Source organism: Myripristis murdjan, chromosome 8 (assembly GCF_902150065.1).
Source record: "Myripristis murdjan chromosome 8, fMyrMur1.1, whole genome shotgun sequence".
NCBI lineage: Eukaryota > Metazoa > Chordata > Actinopteri > Holocentriformes > Holocentridae > Myripristis > Myripristis murdjan.
Window position 1 is genome coordinate 30,775,678 of NC_043987.1, and position 19,189 is coordinate 30,794,866.

The 19,189-nt window shown below is 41.7% G+C and overlaps 1 protein-coding gene across 1 annotated transcript; it reads left to right on the forward strand.

The window, feature by feature from the left end:
* The first annotated feature begins 1,052 nt into the window (after positions 1 to 1,052).
* On the forward strand, positions 1,053 to 18,565 carry LOC115363683 (NLR family CARD domain-containing protein 3-like). The gene is made up of 13 exons (XM_030057959.1): positions 1,053 to 1,072; positions 3,171 to 3,220; positions 3,606 to 3,725; positions 5,469 to 5,538; positions 5,724 to 5,952; positions 6,260 to 8,063; positions 8,154 to 8,327; positions 8,564 to 8,737; positions 8,866 to 9,039; positions 11,931 to 11,977; positions 12,238 to 12,763; positions 17,497 to 17,678; positions 18,312 to 18,565. The coding sequence occupies exons 2-13, from the start codon at positions 3,213 to 3,215 to the stop codon at positions 18,563 to 18,565; spliced, it is 3,762 nt and encodes a 1,253-aa protein (XP_029913819.1). The 5' UTR covers positions 1,053 to 1,072; positions 3,171 to 3,212.
* Positions 18,566 to 19,189: the final 624 nt, after the last annotated feature.

Below are 19,189 nucleotides of genomic sequence, written 5' to 3' on the forward strand. Positions count from 1 at the left end.
GAAACTTTCCGGGAAATTTACTGGAAACTTTCCACCCCTTTGCAACACTAGACATGACCGGGCCAGATCTGACACTCCTGATGAAATTGACCCTGACAGTCACAATGAGAGTAGACGTGACAGTCCACATGAGACCAGGTCTGATGAACCAAACTAGGCTGACCCTTGTGGTCCTACCGTTGATGCTGACTGTTCTGTGGTCTGACTCTCAACCTGCTGTCTCTACTCTTCCTGATGACTTGCTGCCTTCTGATGCCGGCGCTGTTGTTGCATCAGAGGCAGGACAAAACCTTTCCTGTGACAGTCTGCAGAGAATGCAGACAAGGTATGGGAGAGTTGTTAGACCAGTAGTCAGACTTATTCAGAACATGTACCAGAGAGTTCTTGCTGGTCGCTAATGTTATTTTGTGTATTGACCTTATAAATATGTGTATGTGTTTATTGGCACCTGTATGTCCCTTCAATTTTGAAGAGCGTTTGAGTCATTTTTTTTTCTATGATATTCTGTCACCTGCGTATGACTACCGATGTGAGTATGTCCTGGTGGTTGAAGATTTGTGCGTTTTTTGTTTGTTTGTTTGTTTTTTACATGAAGTCTGAGTGATTTAACATGTAGGCTATATGGGCATGTTTTCCTATGGATGGCGGAAAGCTTTGCAACCCTTCCCCAATCTAATTTTTCAGGAATAGTCTTGTGACTGGTATACTTGGTGTCTGTGATTTTGACAGCACTGTACACATTTTTTTTCTTCCTCACTTCCTCCTCTTGGTATGATGTTATTGGTACCTGGTTTGTTTGTTGTTCGAGTGGTTTCACTGTCTACTCTCATTTTGCATCTTGTGTATTCCTTTTGGTTTGTATGGGTAAGTAGAGATCAGTAGGGCGGAGTGTAACGGAGTTAATATATAACATTAATGATTCCACTTGCCATTCCTCTCACGCTGCTTTATTTTACTGATTACTTTTATGAAACTCATTTATCGTACGGTCCTTGAATGCAACACCCCCTGCAGGCAAGGGTCGTGCACCCAGCCCAGAGAGCAGTAACTGTTCTGCTGCGCTGTCTCCCTGGTAAGTGCCCATGTTGTGAGCTCCGTAGTTATTTAGCATTATTTCATTTTATATCTAAAGGGGTTGTTTATGTTACCTTTTGTAAGACTTGAGCTTCCGGTTAGGTGAGCACGTCCTTTCATAAAAGTGACTGTGTTAAATTAACTGTTTGTAACGTGATTAGTGTACAAGTGTTAGCTCACTTGTGCTATTTTTTAACTTTATTAACCGAGTTTTATTAACCAAGTGTGAGAGCACATGCGTGTGAATGAGAGCAACACTGACTGTAAAAAAAAAAAAAAAATCTTCTGCCAGATGTTAGAATAAACGGCGATTGCCAACAGTGAAACGGTTTTTTCGACAATTATACACAACGCAACGAGAGAGTACACAACCGCTACACAAACATGAATATTGCGAATCTTCCGTGTTCTGGGGGAAATGATCAGGAAATGAAAGCACAGAAACACACACACACACACACACACACACACACACAAAAACGCAGTAAGAGAGAGAGAGTGAGAACACAATTGAGAGTGTGTGCATGCATTGGGGGAAGAGGGGAGTACAACAAAGTACAAGTTATATATAAATATACATATTATATACACACGCACAAACATACACACAAAACTGTGCAGAGGAACAAAAATAAACGCTTTTAGCACTGAAGTATTTGACAATTTAAAGTTTATTGTTATTATTACTAGTAATAGTAGTAGTGGTGTTATTAGTATCATTAGTATTATTAGGATTCTCAGATTATACCATGATCAACATATGTTTTAACCTTTTTTTTTATTAATCTGACCTTTGACTGGTTTGCCTCCAGCAGATAAATTATAATGTTAATGTCCAAGGCATAACAGCCCTGTAGTTTACAGCAGGTGACGGGGTTAAATTCCACCGTTTGGCAGACACATAATAAAAGTGCAGCAGTTGATCACTGGTGTCTCTGCCACAGACTTTGGCTTCTAGCAAGTTCAGACTGGTTTGGACTTTGATCCTCAAGTTTTTAAAATCCGAAGGCAGCCTGCAGACACACACGACCAACAAGCAGCGTCCAGATTTTACCGTTTTATTAATTATTAATATTTCTTTTTATTTAACTAAGGAGTCCTGTTGAGATTTTTTTTTTCTTCCAAGAAATCACCAAGACAAAAGTGACCTGCTGGTGTGACCAACATAACTGGAATATCTTGAGTAAGTTGCCTGTTACGTGGAGAATTCTCTTCATTCGAGTCTCAAATGTTTTCTCATAATGGTAAACAATCATCTTTTTTTTTATTGGTATGTTGACCTCCACAACATTAAACAGCCTAAAAATTACATTCATGATTTCCAAGTTTTGATTATCTATGTATGTATTTGTTTGTTTGTTCAAGCTTGAAAACAGAGGTTTATAATGTTCAGTTTGTGTTCACATTGTGGAGAATGTGTAAATTTAATTCTGTGTTTATTACTGAGGTTGTAGTTTGCAGAGGTGTTGCACTGGACTACATTATATTGAGTGGTGTTTCCAACTTTTTGTCCTCCCTATTTTATATACATGAGGGGGACAGAATATTAGAAATGCCTCTCAATAAAGTGCAGTCCAGTCCAACAACAGCACTAACTGTGAGCTCAATGTCAAACATAGAAGTGAATGAGCACCTCTGTTACTGTGACAAAAAGAAAAGCTGAGCATTATAGGCAGCAGGAAAGTGGTCTTTGAGTGTGTGTGTGTGTGTGTGTGTGTGTGTGTGTGTATACAGTACAGGCCAAAAGTTTGGACACACCTTCTCATTCAATGCGTTTTCTTTATTTTCGTGACTATTTACATTGTAGATTCTAACTGAAGGAATCAAAACTATGAATGAACACATGTGGACTTATGTACTTAACAAAAAAAGGTGAAATAACTGAAAACATGTTTTATATTCTAGTTTCTTCAAAATAGCCACCCTTTGCTCTGATTACTGCTTTGCACACTCTTGGCATTATCTCGATGAGCTTCAAGAGGTAGTCACCTGAAATGTATATACACACACATATATATAGACACACACACACACACACACACACACACACACTCATAAAAAATGATTAATCTCACTCTCTCTCTATCTATCAACAGTACTCTTCTTTTTTCTCAGTCTGGCCGCAGGTTTTGTCCAACATGAAAAGGTATTTTGGCACTTTACAGTTTGTAGTGTATTATTGTATTATTCTTCAGTAATTTAACTTTCACTTGAATGTTAATTGTGGTTTAACAGCACAAATGATCCCCCATTTGCAATTGGATGGCACGCACTGTTGTTGGATGTGGTTTAATTTTACTATTTGATAGACGCATAATAAAAATGAAACTTCCTTATGATATGCAATCTCTCTGCTTTAGACTTTGACACTGAAAACTGGTTTAGACTTTGAAGCTGTTTGTTAACATTTATTCAAGACTGGGTCTCGTACTGGTAAATTAGATTTACAGTCACTTGAGGCCAAGCATGTTGCAAGCTGCTGCTGACAAATTATTATCCCATTATTTTATATAATCCTGTGGCTCTATTAGGACCCAACACACTCTCCTGAGATCACACTCTCCTGAACCCAGCTGTGTGTCCATGAAGAGTGACCAGTCCATGGATAATATTATTCATTTCAAAGATGAACACCACTCAGTCGATCAAAGGTAAGGATTTAAACCTGATGATAACAAGCGTGTTATTTCTCATGCTGAGTCTGCTGGTGGAGCTAGAGGGAAGGTGATTGGGTCCCTGAAAATTGTCATGTTTCATCCTCCAGTCAACATGAGCATGAACAAAATTTCAACTATTACAACCAGAACTACAACTGTTACAATATTTTGGTCTGCTGGCATCACCAGAGGAAAAGTCATGGAGTCACCAAAGTTGAAAGGAACGATCATTTGACCAACATGAGTGTTGCTACCAAATTTCATGGCAATGCAAAAACTTTGTGAGATGTTTGTGTGCAATATATCAACAATTTGACCTCTTGGTGGCACCAAAGGGAAGGTCATAGGTCACCAAAAGGGACAGATCGCATCATTTAGGCAACATGAATGCCATCCATTCATTCATTCATTTCCTATATTTCTATTAGGATCCAGCAGGAGAGATCACACTCTCCTCAACCCAGCTGTGTGTCCATGAAGAGTGACCAGTCCATGGATAATATTATTCATTTCAAAGATGGACACCACTCAGTCGATCGAAGGTAAGGATTTAAACCTGATGATAACAAGCGTGTTATTTCTCATGCTGAGTCTGCTGGTGGAGCTAGAGGGAAGGTGATTGGGTCCCTGAAAATTGTCATGTTTCATCCTCCAGTCAACATGAGCATGAACAAAATTTCAACTATTACAACCAGAACTACAACTGTTACAATATTTTGGTCTGCTGGCATCACCAGAGGAAAAGTCATGGGGTCACCAAAGTCAAAAGGAACGATCATTTGACCAACATGAGTGTTGCTACCAAATTTCATGGCAATGCAAAAACTTTGTGAGATGTTTGTGTGCAATATATCAACAATTTGACCTCTTGGTGGCACCAAAGGGAAGGTCATAGGTCACCAAAAGGGACAGATCGCATCATTTAGGCAACATGAATGCCATCCATTCATTCATTCATTTCCTATATTTCTATTAGGATCCAGCAGGAGAGATCACACTCTCCTCAACCCAGCTGTGTGTCCATGAAGAGTGACCAGTCCATGGAAAATATTATTCATTTCAAAGATGGACACCACTCAGTCGATCGAAGGTAAGGATTTAAACCTGATGATAACAAGCGTGTTATTTCTCATGCTGAGTCTGCTGGTGGAGCTAGAGGGAAGGTGATTGGGTCCCTGAAAATTGTCATGTTTCATCCTCCCGTCAACATGAGCATGAACAAAATTTCAACTATTAAAACCAGAACTACAACTGTTACAATATTTTGGTCTGCTGGCATCACCAGAGGAAAAGTCATGGAGTCACCAAAGTCGAAAGGAACGATCATTTGACCAACATGAGTGTTGCTACCAAATTTCATGGCAATGCAAAAACTTTGTGAGATGTTTGTGTGCAATATTTCAACAATTTGACCTCTTGGTGGCACCAAAGGGAAGGTCATAGGTCACCAAAAGGGACAGATCTCATCATTTAGGCAACATGAATGCCATCCATTCATTTCCTATATTTCTATTAGGATCCAGCAGGAGAGATCACACTCTCCTCAACCCAGCTGTGTGTCCATGAAGAGTGACCAGTCCATGGATAATATTATTCATTTCAAAGATGGACACCACTCAGTCGATCAAAGGTAAGGATGTGTGTGTGTGTGTGTGTGTGTGTGTGTGTGTGTGTGTGTGTGTGTGTGTGTGTGTGTGTGTGCGCATGTTGATTTGATTGATCATATTGTCTCCACAGGGTCCAGCAAGAGACTTCAGAGGTTTATTTTGCCCAGGAAAACCAAACAGACCTGGCCCGGATATTTCTGGTATGTAAATGTACACCGTAACATTTAACTTCAGCTGCACATTAATTGAAAAATATAATTCTGTCTTTTATAGTTATCATGTGACAGTTTCTGACCCCTTGGTTTTCAGTATTTGCAAAATTGCTTTGATGTTGTGTTCTATAATAACAGTACGCAAATTTGATTGGTATATTATTCTGTTCCAGCATCTTGAGGAAAGCATTGTTACTTTTGTCAAGACTGAGCTACAATGGGTAAAGAGGGTTCTGAGTCTAGATTACCCAGAATGCCTAGACAGTTCGAGGGGGGATGAGGAGGTGATGGACACTGAGGAGGAAGAGCAAAGGAGGATCAGCAGAGAGGCTTTTCTGAAGATCACAATGCACTTCCTGAGGAGAATGAAACGTGCAGAGCTGGCTGATTCTCTGCAGAACAGTAAGATGCATTTAACGGTTTTAACATGATGTAAAAGGAAAACAATGGGAGGACTGGAGATATTTATTTGTTTATTTGTTTGTTGTGAATATAGATATTTTTTAAACCACAATTCTTTAGCGTAATGTAAATCAAAAAGAATCCTAATGATTTTTCTGGTAAAATAATTTGCTGTGGGTGTTATTAAGCTTAACATTGTTGTTAAGCTTAATAGACAAAATGGTGCTTGAAAATGTGGATATTCATCAGGACAAGTTCCCATTGCTCATACCCATTATGAACTGTCATCTTTTCTTCATTCATTCAGAAACTACTGCTACAGTATGCCAACAAAAACTCAAGTCCAATCTGAGGCAAAAGTTTCAGTGCTTGTTTGAGGGGATTGCTAAAGCAGGAAACCCAACACTTCTGAATCAGATCTACACAGAGCTGTACATCACAGAGGGAGGGAGTGGAGAGGTCAATGATGAACATGAGGTCAGACAGATTGAAACAGCCTTCAGGAGGCCAGCAGGAGCAGAAACAACAATAAAACGTGAAGACATCTTTAAACCTTTACCTGGAAGAGATCAACCAATCAGAACAGTGATGACAAAGGGAGTGGCTGGCATTGGGAAGACAGTCTTAACACAGAAGTTCACTCTGGACTGGGCTGAAGGCAAAGCCAACAAGGACATACAGTTTCTGTTTCCATTCACTTTCAGAGAGCTGAATCTGCTGAAAGGGAAAAAGTTCAGCTTGGTGCAACTTCTTCATCACTTCTTTACTGAGACCAAAGAAGCAGGAATCAGCGGGTTTGAGCAGTTCCAGGTTGTGTTGATCTTTGACGGTCTGGATGAGTGTCGACTTCCTCTGGACTTCAAGAACAACCAGATCCTGACTGATGTAACAGAGTCGACCTCAGTGGACGTTCTGCTGACAAACCTCATTAGGGGGAAACTGCTTCCCTCTGCTCACCTCTGGATAACCACACGACCCGCCGCGGCCAATCACATCCCTCCCAGATGTGTTGACATGGTGACAGAGGTGAGAGGCTTCAATGACCCACAGAAGGAGGAATACTTCAAGAAGAGATTCAGAGATAAGGAACTGGCCATGACAATCATTGGCCACATCAAGACATGGCAAAGCCTCCACATCATGTGCCACATCCCAGTCTTCTGCTGGATCACTGCTACAGTTCTGGAGGATGTGTTGGCAGCAGAGAAAAGAGAAGAGATCCCTAAGACCCTGACTGAGATGTACATCCACTTCCTGGTGGTCCAGACCAAACTGGGAAATGTCAAGTATCATGGGAGAACTGAGACAGAGCCACTCTGGAATATTGACACTAAGAACATTGTCTCATCTCTGGGAAAACTGGCTTTTGAGCAGCTGCAGAAAGGCAACCTAATCTTCTATGAAGCAGACCTGGCAAAGTGTGGAATTGACATCACAGTGGCCTCAGTGTACTCAGGAGTGTTCACACAGATCTTCAAAGAGGAGCGTGGACTGAATCAGGAAAAGGTTTTCTGCTTTGTCCACCTAAGCATTCAGGAGTTTCTGGCTGCTCTTTATGTCTTTCTGTCATTTATGGACACTGGTGTAAATCTACTGAAGGCAAAACATTTCACCTCCTCGCCATCCAAACCATACAGAATGACATCTAACATAAAATACCTCTACCTGATTGCTGTGGACACAGCCTTAAAGAGTCCAAATGGACACCTGGACTTGTTCCTCCGCTTCCTCCTGGGACTTTCACTGCAGACCAACCAGACTCTCCTACGAGGCCTGATGACACAGCCAGAGAGCAGCCCGCAAACCAAAAAGGAAACAGTCAAGTACATTAAGAGGAAGATCAGGAAAAACCCCTCTCCAGAGAGAAGCATCAATCTGTTCCACTGTCTGAATGAGCTGAATGACCATTCTCTAGTGGAGGAGATCCAACAGTACCTGAGATCAGGAAGTCTCTCCACAAAGAAACTGGCCCCTACTCTGTGGTCTGCTCTTGTCTTCATGTTACTGTCATCAGAGGATGATCTGAACATGTTTGACCTGAAGAAATACTCTGCTTCAGAGGAGGCTCTTCTGCGGCTGCTGCCAGTGGTCAAAGCATCCAATAAATCTCTGTAGGTACCAAAAATAAATTCAAAGATAAAACATTTTATGTGATATCTACATATATACAAATGTGATGCTTGGTTAAAATGCTTCCTCAGGTTGAGCAGCTGTAACCTCTCAGAGAGAAGCTGTGAAGCTTTGGCCTCAGTTCTCAGCTCCCAGTCCTCCAGTCTGAGAGAGCTGGACCTGAGCAACAACGATCTGCAGGATTCAGGAGTGAAGTGGCTCTCTGCTGGACTGAGAAGTCCAGACTGTATACTACAAGCCCTCAGGTTGGGACTTCTTAACCTGTAAAGACTAACCCTACAAGCTGAACACTGGCATTTAAGATCTATGTAATATTATTACTGTTCAATTAAATTCGAAGGGGAATCATTATTATTTAAGATCACTGCTCCTCTCATTTAGCTTTACATACACAGCCATAAACATAGTTTTTCACAAAATACTGGTGTTAGTCACATTGAATGTATGAGTAATGTTTTTCTGTCTTTGCATTATCATTAAGATTGAGTGGCTGCAAGTTGTCAGAGAGAAGCTGTGAGGCTCTGGCTTCAGTCCTCAGGTCCCAGTCCTCTAGTCTGAGAGAACTGGACCTGAGTAACAACGACCTGCAGGATTCAGGAGTGGAGCTGCTCTCTGCTGGACTGAGGAGTCCACACTGTAAACTGAAGACTCTCAAGTCAGTAAACTGAAAACGCTGGAACTATGGCATTTTAACTTTTAACTGGCATTGATTCCTGAGCTCTATTGTAAGACAATCTAACATGTAGCTTGTGTCTGTCTGTGTTTGTGTCTGTGTGTGTCCAGTCTGTCAGGTTGTATGATCTCAGAGAAAGGCTGTGCTGCTCTGGCCTCAGCTCTGAGCTCCAACCCCTCCCATCTGAGAGAGCTGCACCTGAGCTACAATCATCCAGGACACTCAGGAATGAAGCTGCTCTCTGCTGCAGTGGAGGATCCACACTGGGAACTGGACATTCTCAGGTATAGAGAGGCTTGCTGTCAGACAGAGTCTCAAAGAGCCTGAAGCTATGTCATTTTGAGTGACATTTAATGGGTGACATATTGATGAAGATTTTCAGACATCTAAGTTATGGTGTTTCTACAAGTAGTAGGTCAAGGCAACAAGCCTTTCTCATAATCTTGAACACATTTTGCACTTCACCCAAATTTTTTTCTGGGATCTATTGTGTTAGGGAGTTCCCCAGCATATAAACCTCTGCAGGCATTTTAGACCTTGAAAAGGGACTGAACATTGCCAGATGACTCCAACGTGTACCAGTGTTAGATCTTATGTCAGTCACAGAATCATCTATGTGGTCCAACAAAATACACTATATTGCCAAAAGTATTCGCTCGTCTGCCTTCACACGCATATGAACGTGAGTGACATCCTGTTCTTAAACCATAGGACTTAATCTGATGTCGGCCCACCTTTTGCAGCTATAACAGCTTCAACTCTTCTAGGAAGGCTTTCCACAAGGTTTAGGAGTGTGTTTATGGGAATTTTTGTCCAGTCTTCCAGAAATGCATTTGTGAGGTCAGACACTGATGTTGGACAGAAGGCCTGGCTCGCAATCTCTACTCTAATTCATCCCATAGGTGTTCTGTCGGGTTGAGGTCAGGACTCTGTGCAGGCCAGTCAAGTTCTTCCACACCAAACTCGCTCATCCATGTCTTTATGGGCCTTCTTTGTGCACCGGTGCGCAGTCATGTTGGAACAGGAAAGGGCCATCTCCAAACTGGTCCCACAAAGTTGGGAGAATGAAATTGTCCAAAATGTCTTGGTATGCTGAAGCATTAAGAGTTCCTTTCACTGGAACTAAGGGGCCGAGTCCAACTCCCAAAAAACAAGCCCACACCATAATCCCCCCTCCACCAAACTTTACACTTGGCACAGTGCAGTCAGACAAGTACCGTTCTCCTGGCAACCGCCAAACCCAGACTCATCCATCAGATTGCCAGACAGAGAAGCGTGATTGGTCACTCCAGAGAACACGTCTCCACTGCTCTAGAGTCCAGTGGCGGCGTGCTTTACACCGCTGCATATGACGCTTTGCATTGCACTTGGTGATGTAAGGCTAAGGCCATGGAAACCCATTCCATGAAGCTCTCTACGCACTGTTCTTGAGCTAATCTGAAGATCACATGAAGTTTGGAGGTCTGTAGCTGTTGACTCTGCAGAAAGTTGGTGACCTCTGCGCACTATGCGCCTCAGCATCCGCTGACCCCGCTCTGTGATTTTATGTGGCCTACCACTTCGTGGCTGAGTTGCTGTCGTTCCCAATCGCTTCCACTTTGTTTTAGTACCACTAACAGCTGATTGTGGAATATTTAGTAACGAGCAAATTTCACGACTGGACTTATTGCACAGATTGCATCCTATTACATTACTATTACAGCACCACGCTAGAATTCACTGAGTTCCTAAGAGCGACCCATTCTTTCACAAATGTTTGTAGAAGTAGTCTGCATGCCTAGGTGCTTGATTTTATACACCTGTGGCCATGGTAGTGATCGGAACACCTGAATTCAATGATCTGGATAGCTGAGTGAATACTTTTGGCAATATAGTGTATCTGAAACTGAGTAAGAGCGTATCAGGGAGAAAGTATCAGCCATCCAAGCCACAAATAAATCCCCCTGTTCCAGATTTACTATTGAAGAGAGGAGAGCCCTGACATCTTTCAAAAAGGACCAAAACATCACTGCCCCACCAACAGATAAAGGGAAGATTCACTGTTGTGCCCAATAAAGCAGATTTTTCCCAAAACACTGCTGAGTGACACCAATACATATGAAATACTGAATAGGAATCATAACAGAGCCAGTACACCAGAAACCTCAACTTCATGGAAAGATAAAGAAACAAAGCAGTGTTAGCCCCTCATTTACACACCACTGTGTTATGGTTTTGCTATACAAATCAGGAATACAAGGGGTGATTGGTAAGATTGTGGCCTAAATTAGAAGATGTACTGTAGTTTTCTCTGAATTTGCATGCAACATGTTCAACTTGCCAAATGATTACACATTTTTCATTTTTTTTTTTTTTTTTGAAATTAACATAAACCTTGAAAGTCTGTGGCTCCTGAGAAAATGGAAAACATCAGTCATCATGCAGTCATACGCTACCTGAGTCTCAAGTGTTTAATATCCAAGGAGGTCCACAAGGACATGGTTCCACTCTAGGGGAGGACGCCCCTTTGCACAGCTTGGTAAAGAGTGGGTTGCTGAGTTCAAACATGGCAGGGGGAGCCTTGAAAATGACGTCCCCACACACACACACACACACACACACACACACACACACACATCTAGGAAGGGGACCTTTGGCAAGATTCATGACATTATGATGGCAAACCAATGAGTAACCAAGTATCACATTTTCCCCACACTCGGTCTCCCAGGAATGAGTCCATGCAATCATCCGCAATGATCTCCAAATGTCCAGGGTATCGGCTCATTGGGTCCCAAAGCTTCTTGGACCTGATGAGAAACAGACTCAGCACAACATGTCAAAGGACAGTGATGCCATTTAAAAGGCAGATCCCAAGAGTTTTCTCTAGCAACCTAGTTCCATCACTTACAACCAGGGATGACAGGACAGTCAACGCAGTGGTAACACCCGGGTTTTTAAATGATGTCACCCCTTCGTAGTTTTCTCATTGGCACAATGTCAAACCAATGTATCAGCTTCTCATGTCTTTCCTATGTCTTCCCATTGTAGTCTGGAGATCATTTTAAAGTTGGGCCTCTGTGGTAAATTTCTGAAAGAATGCCTACATTGGATGCTTTTTTCGATGTTCAGACATAGGGACAGTTATTTTTGAGACAATATGCTGGTCTGACTTTGTTTATCCCTCCATCTCCAGTGTGGACCATGGTGGAGCGCAGAGGTTGAAACCACATCTAAGGAAGTGTAAGTCTGTGTTTAGTTTTATTAATAAAAACAAAGCAGCACATCAATAATTCAAACAGTTGAAGTGTTGAACCAAAAAAGCTTATAATTGATGATGTCACAACAAAGACATTTACCATTTAATTATGACACAGCAAGATACAGTAAGACACCACAAAAAATAATTTGCTGTTTTGCAAACTATAGCTCAATTTTTCAATTCAAGGTGGACAAAACAGGTTAAGAACTGATGCTGTGTTTTGTCTTGTCCTCACCTTCAGTTTTCTGTGATCTCACACTGGACCCAAACACAGCACACAGAGACCTCCTCCTGTCTGAGGACAACAGGAAGGTGACAGAGGTGACAAAGCAGCAGCCATATCCTGATCACCCAGAGAGGTTTGAGCACAGGGAACAGGTGCTGTGCAGAAATGGTCTGACTGGTCGCTGTTACTGGGAGGTAGAGAGGAAAGGAGAGGTTTATATAGGAGTGACTTACAGAGGAATCAGAAGAAAAGGCAAGGGTGACGACTGCAGTCTTGGATTGAACAACAAGTCCTGGAGTCTGTACTGCACTAACAATAGTTACACTGCTTGGTACAAAAAGAAAACAACAGTGGTGTGTTCCCTGCCCTCCTCTGTCTCTAACAGAGTAGCAGTGTATCTGGACTGGCCTGCTGGCTCTCTGTCCTTCTACAGAGTCTCCTCTGACACACTGATCCACCTCCACACCTTCCACTGCACCTTCACTGAACCTCTTTACCCCGTGTTTAGGTTCGGGTTGAGGTCCGGTTCCTCAGCGGCTCTGTGTCCGATAGAGAAGTGAGAGTCCCTTCCTGTGTGCAGAAACACAGCTGACGATAATTCAGTCAGGAGAGACTAATTTGAACGGACAAAATGTGACTTTGCTGAACAAAATGAATATTTTATTGACATGGAGAGGCACTGAGGAAAAGGCTCTCACTTATGGTGATGGTGATTAGGATTTGCCCCCATGTGTGTAGCCCGCCGGAGTCTTGGTGGTGGTGGTGGGGCACACAAACAAACCAGAGCTTCAATGACAGCATGAAGACAAAATGAATTATATACAGAATGCAGAGATTCTGATTGGTTCTCTGGATAATGGAGACTGACAGGCAGATGAGGTTGCCTTAGAAAGTAACCTAGAAGGAGGAAATAACATGAAATGTGGAAAACGAAGTTGACTCTAACAGGATACAAAGAGCTTGCAGAAAGTCAGGCAACCTCTGATTGGCTAATGTGGAAGGACGTAAAGCAGCGAGTGAGCCCGTCAACACGGTGCACTAACAAACATGATTGATCAGTCACTGGAAATAAAGAGAGCATATTCTATGTGTAGAGCACATCACACACTTACAAGAACGGAATTATTTTATTTGAAAAATGAAATAAATTAGGTATTACTTTTTTTTTTTTGTAAGTGGTAGTGATACGTGACTATGTCTTGTGCTTTGTTTTGCTCTCCTGTTTGTGTTTCATCATTTTGTTTTATGACAGATTATTGATCCGTTACATTTTTTTCATTTGGAAAGTCCTTTTATATATGTTTTTACTGAAAACGCCTAAACATAAATGAATTTAAACCTAAAAATGTGCTCCTTTGGACTTTAGGTCAATTTGCAATACAAATGTATGTGAAAAATGTTTTATCTATTCAACTTTTGATCTTTTCAACATTTTTTTTTCTTGCCTTAATGTTTAGACATTGCCTTTATTGTGTTGTTCTTGTTTTTTTTTTTTTTTTTTGCCTTGTTTTGTTTTTGTTATGATTTTTTAACAATATATCAGGACTGGTATTTGATGTGTATTTTCTCCTCCAACTTTTTTTTTTTTTTTTTTTTTTTTGGAACGGTAGTTCATCAGAAGTTGGGTTCACCAGACAAAATTCTTTGCATGGCCGCGGGAAGTGGGGGTGCTGGGGGTGCTGCAGCACCCCCTAGTGGGTGGCAAGAGGGAGATTTTTAAAAAATGTATTAAAATCTTTTGCAAAATTTATAAATTCCTGATGAATATTTTGGGAAATACTAATGGTAATGGTACTCCTCAGGGAAGTGTTATGAGTCCTATTTTATTTTCCATTATGATTAATGATGTCTTTTCTCAAGTGCAGGAGGATGTTGGACGATCATTATTTGCTGATGATGGGGACTTGTGGAAAAGAGGGGGGAATATTAATCATATTACAACAAAAATTCAAGAGGCAGTAAATGTTGTTGAAACCTGGTCATATCTATGGGGTTTCAAATTTTCAGTTGACAAAACTAAATCTGTATTATTTACTAGGAAAAGGAATGCTGAGGAAAAGTTGTATATGTATGATCTAGGGATAGAGCAAGTGAAAGTAGTCCGTTTTTTGGGTGTATGGTTTGATGCAAAGTTGACATGGAATGAACGTATTGATAAGGTAATTTCTAAATGCAAAAAGGTATTGAATGTAATGAGATGCTTATCAGGATCAGAATGGGGAGCGAGCAGATGTGCTATGAAAAATATTTATATAGCATTGATTAGATCTGTTTTTGATTATGGATGTATTGCTTATAGTTCAGCAGCAAAAACTTCATTGAAAAAGTTGGATGTGATGCAAGCTCAAGCACTGAGACTTTGCTGTGGTGCGTATAAAGCAACCCCTGTGTCAGCTCTGCAGGTAGAAGTGGGAGAAATGCCGTTGTATCTCAGAAGGAAACAATTAATGGTAACCTACTGGGCAAATCTCCAGGGACATACAGGAGACAAACACCCAACGGTAAAAGTGCTTCTTTCATGTTTGGGAAAGAGAGAGATATAAGGGAGAATGTTTTTTACATACTATGTATTGGGACATACCGGCCCTGTGTTTCAATACTCATACTACCATACTATTTAGTGGGGAAAAAAAAGATTTAGTGTGTCCCAATACATAGTATGTCAGATGCAGTATGCCAAGAGTACCAGGATGTTCTACTATATCCGGTCAGATTTCGCAGTATGGATTTCAGCATGCTGCTCTGGCCATTCTGACCCACAATCCTTTGTGCAGCGGACGTTACGTCGTACTGCGTGTACAAGCCACGCCCACATACGGACGACAACAAAACACACATATCGCACAAAACTCGCTCAGTGACCGCAGAAGCGACAGGAAGATAGAAGATAATAAATATGACAGAGGACAGCGCAGTATGAAACAGCACCGGCATTTTGACAACAACATTCAAATTTGCCGCTACAGACGGCGGCGGAAGTGAGCGAGAGGGGCGGACTTCAGGGATGATGTATGTAGTGTGTCCCAATAGTATGGATATGCATGCATATTTCATACTAAACTACATACTTTGTAAGGGCAGCTGCAGTACCTACTAAAAGTAAAAAGTATAAGTATGCGATTTGGAACGCAGGGTAAATCTTTTTTTTCCCTACTAAATAGTATGGTAGTATGAGTATTGGAACGCAGGGCCGGAGACTGCAGATTCAGGCCCGCAGTTTTGGGAACCGCAGTTCTAGGCCCCTCATTTTTCCGTGACAGCGACACCTACTGGTCTGGACGACTGTAAAACTCCACCGCGGTCCTGGACCCACAGTTCTCGGCCCCTCGTTTTTCCGCAACAGCGCCACCTATTTCATCGGAGACAAGTAATGACAGACGATCGGAGTGCAAGGATTCAACGTGGAGTCAAGTTATGGAATGGCCTTAGTGATGATTTAAAATTGTGTAGCTCTCTGCTGAGGTTCAAAAAAATATTAAAAAGTAGAATAATTAAGCATTACAATGTAAACTGACTGCAATGTGAAATTAACCCTTGTATAGCTACCCTAAGGAAAAGTTCCGAATCCCACCCTTTGACCAAAAAATGGTCAAGCATCTACCCTTTCATAAAATTATGATTTTTTTAAAATCAATTTTTCCAGGGTTTTTCGTTCCATTCTATTTATTAAAATGTTTTTAATTATTTTAAATCATTACTTACTCAAATATTAACCCTTTACATGCCTGTATCATATACTACTAATTAAAATTTGTGGAAAAAAACATATACTGAAACTTTGTCAACATACTAACAGGTAATGAGATTATTTTACTATTATTATTATCCCAGTGTGACATGGGTTGCCCATCACCCACAATATTAACTTTGGTGCATTATTTATTTATTTATTTATTTATTGCGAGAAATGAAGTGGCAACTGTGAAACAAACTCTGTGGTCTGTTCGCTGCTTTCAGAGCTGGTGTGAGGAGAAGAAAGAGACTGTTGATTTTCACCCGATCTAAGCGTCTGTGTTGCTTGGCAACCATTCTGCCCACTTTCTTGCTGGATTGCACGCTATTGCTTGGTGGAAGAGTAAATACTTCTCAATTTAAGGAATAAGCCCCAAGAAGCAGTGGGTTACAGTGATTTCACAACGGCTGAGGAGCGTTTTGCCGTTGTAAAATCACTGTAACCCACTGCTTCAAGGGACTTATTGCTTTTATAAAACGGTTACCCTCCATATAGCCCATAAAATAATCACACAAGAAAAAAAATCAATAATTTATTGGTAATAATGCCACAATAAAATTGAGAACTACTCATTCTTCCACCAAGCAAGATAGAGTGGGCAGAACGGTTGCCAAGCAACACAGATGCTAAGATAGCTTGAAAAAGCGGCATATATAGCCTACCAGCAGTTAAATTATCAACAACGAACGTCAAATTGATTTTGCCAGGCCTAGGCCTACAACATAATGTTTATCTGGTGCGTGTGCATATCTCCGAGACGGCTCTGATTCCAATGAACAAGCCAATAATGACATCCATATCCTTATTTATGCTGTTTAACTGGCATTGTAGTAAACTGTCAAGCAACTCCGTACAGTTGTATAGCAACTACAAAGCAACTGCAGAGAAAAATGTCTGGCTACGCCCATGAAAAAAAGCCGTTAGAATCACAAGATCCCTGGCCTGTTTCCCCGGCTTGTCCATGCGCGTGCACGCAAGACAGTGCATGCACGCATATGTGCGTGCACGCACGGCTCTGCATGAGTGTGCCTGTACACATAAAAGCAATGAAAAAAAGTCAGGGGAATCACACAGGCTCCTGTTCCTGCTCCTGTTGTGCATATGCGTGCATGCGAAAACATATTGAGGTGTAACAAACCTTTAATCAGTTGTTAGTATGTAGTATTTTGGTGTGATAAACGTTAAACCAATGCAGTATTGGGGTACAATAAACATTTAAACTGTTAGAATTGAAGGTGCAATAAACCTTCAAAGCTTCTCCTTTACTCATCCCCGAGGGAAATTCTTGCAGTTTTGCAGTCATCCAGTAGGTGGCGCTGTCGCGGAAAAACGAAGGGCCTAGAACTGTGGGTCCTGTACTGCGGGTCCAGTCCAGTAGGCGTCGCTGTGAGGGGCCTAGAACTGCGGGTCCCAAAACTGCGGGCCTGAATCTGCAGTCTCCGGGTCTGCAGACATATACTATTGCATTTGGTTGGTAGCATCGCTACCGGCCCGGCACCGTGGCTCTCAGGGAGATCCGCCGCTACCAGAAATCCACCGAGCTGCTCATCCGCAAGCTGCCCTTCCAGCGCCTCGTCCGAGAGATCGCCCAGGACTTCAAGACCGACCTGCGCTTCCAGAGCTCGGCCGTCATGGCTCTGCAGGAGGCCAGCGAGGCTTACCTGGTCGGCCTCTTCGAGGACACCAACCTGTGCGCCATCCACGCCAAGAGGGTCACCATCATGCCCACACACACACACACACGCACACACATAACGGCTCTTTTCAGAGCCACACACACACACACACACACACACACACACACACACACACACACACACTTAGGCTACTGAAGAGACGGTTCCTCCTGCTGAGCTTCAGCCATAAGAAGCTTATTCTTTTGTATATTAGCCTACAAGAAATAACAATTTAAAAAATAAAAGCAACCTCGTGTTAAATCACTTCAAGAAGAAGAACAGCTCAAAATAAACTCCCTGTTTGATTAGAGCAGGATATGGTGATGGCAGGTCATTTTTCATTAAAATCATACTAAATACAGTTTCATTGTTGAACAAAAACTTTTTTTCTGAAGGACATACATTTCTTTAGTGTTTCCTTTTTTATAAAAAAAAAAAAAAAAAAAAAAAAAAACAACAACAACAACACAAAAAGGCAAAGAAAAGATTCTGTCACTTCTGCCACAGAATCTACATGAACTGCTACTTCTAATGAGGGTAATAATGATAATTGTATTTTGGAATTAAACTGAAATGCGTAGAAAAATGAATTAATGAGCTGCGGCTCATTTCCACGTTTGGCCGTGATACTGGGTTGAAAGAGGAGACCTGATGATGAGCGGCGCAAACTCTCCACAAAGCTCTCGGCTCCGGCAGCAGCTCCCCGAGACTCGGTGTGAACGATGTACCCCGCTTGTCCTTCCAGCCCGGCCGTCTGGGGGCTTGGTGTGCGCATTGTCTGCTTTTTCCTAATACAACTCAGTTTGCGCTGGGGACCTTTTACAGCCACATACCCATAAAGGTGGGTTGTGAGTTGGACCTGAAAGCGCCGCAGGTGCCTCAGCGTGACGTGGAAGCGGCCACTGTTGAGACGGTGACAGAACCCCCAGTTTGAACTTGTCCCCACCTGGAGGGGTTTGAGCCTGAGCGGGACGCAGACATGCCTGACCACAGGAGGATCTTCAACCTAGAGTTGCCTGTCAACACATGTGACAAATAAAACCTTGTTATAGAAGAGTTTATTGTTGTTGATTCTTTCTTTTTATGATTTTTTTTTTTTTTTTTTTTTTTTTTTTTTTTTTTTTTTGGTTGTGTGGACCCCAGGAAGAGCGTTTGCAACATTGACCTTCATGACTACTGTGACTAATGAGAATCCAATTAAATTCAAATCAAATGAATCTTCCAGCAACGTCACTGTCCTGACTGCCATGAACACTGGAGATGTTTTTCTTCAAGAGATTTAGGCGAACAGAGCTACTGATCACAATTCCATCAGAGGTGAATTTCTTCACAAATTCTTGTCTGACTATAACATCAATACCTAAAATGAATTAAAATCATGAGTAAATTAATAACAATGTTATGTATTTTACAAAACCTTAACACCTGTAACCTCGGGCAACAGCTTGCAGCGGCAGTATAAAACTAGGGCCCGACCGATATGGATTTTTTGGGGCCGATGCCGATTCCGATATTAGGGAATAAAAAAAATCCGATAACCGATATATCGGCCGATTAA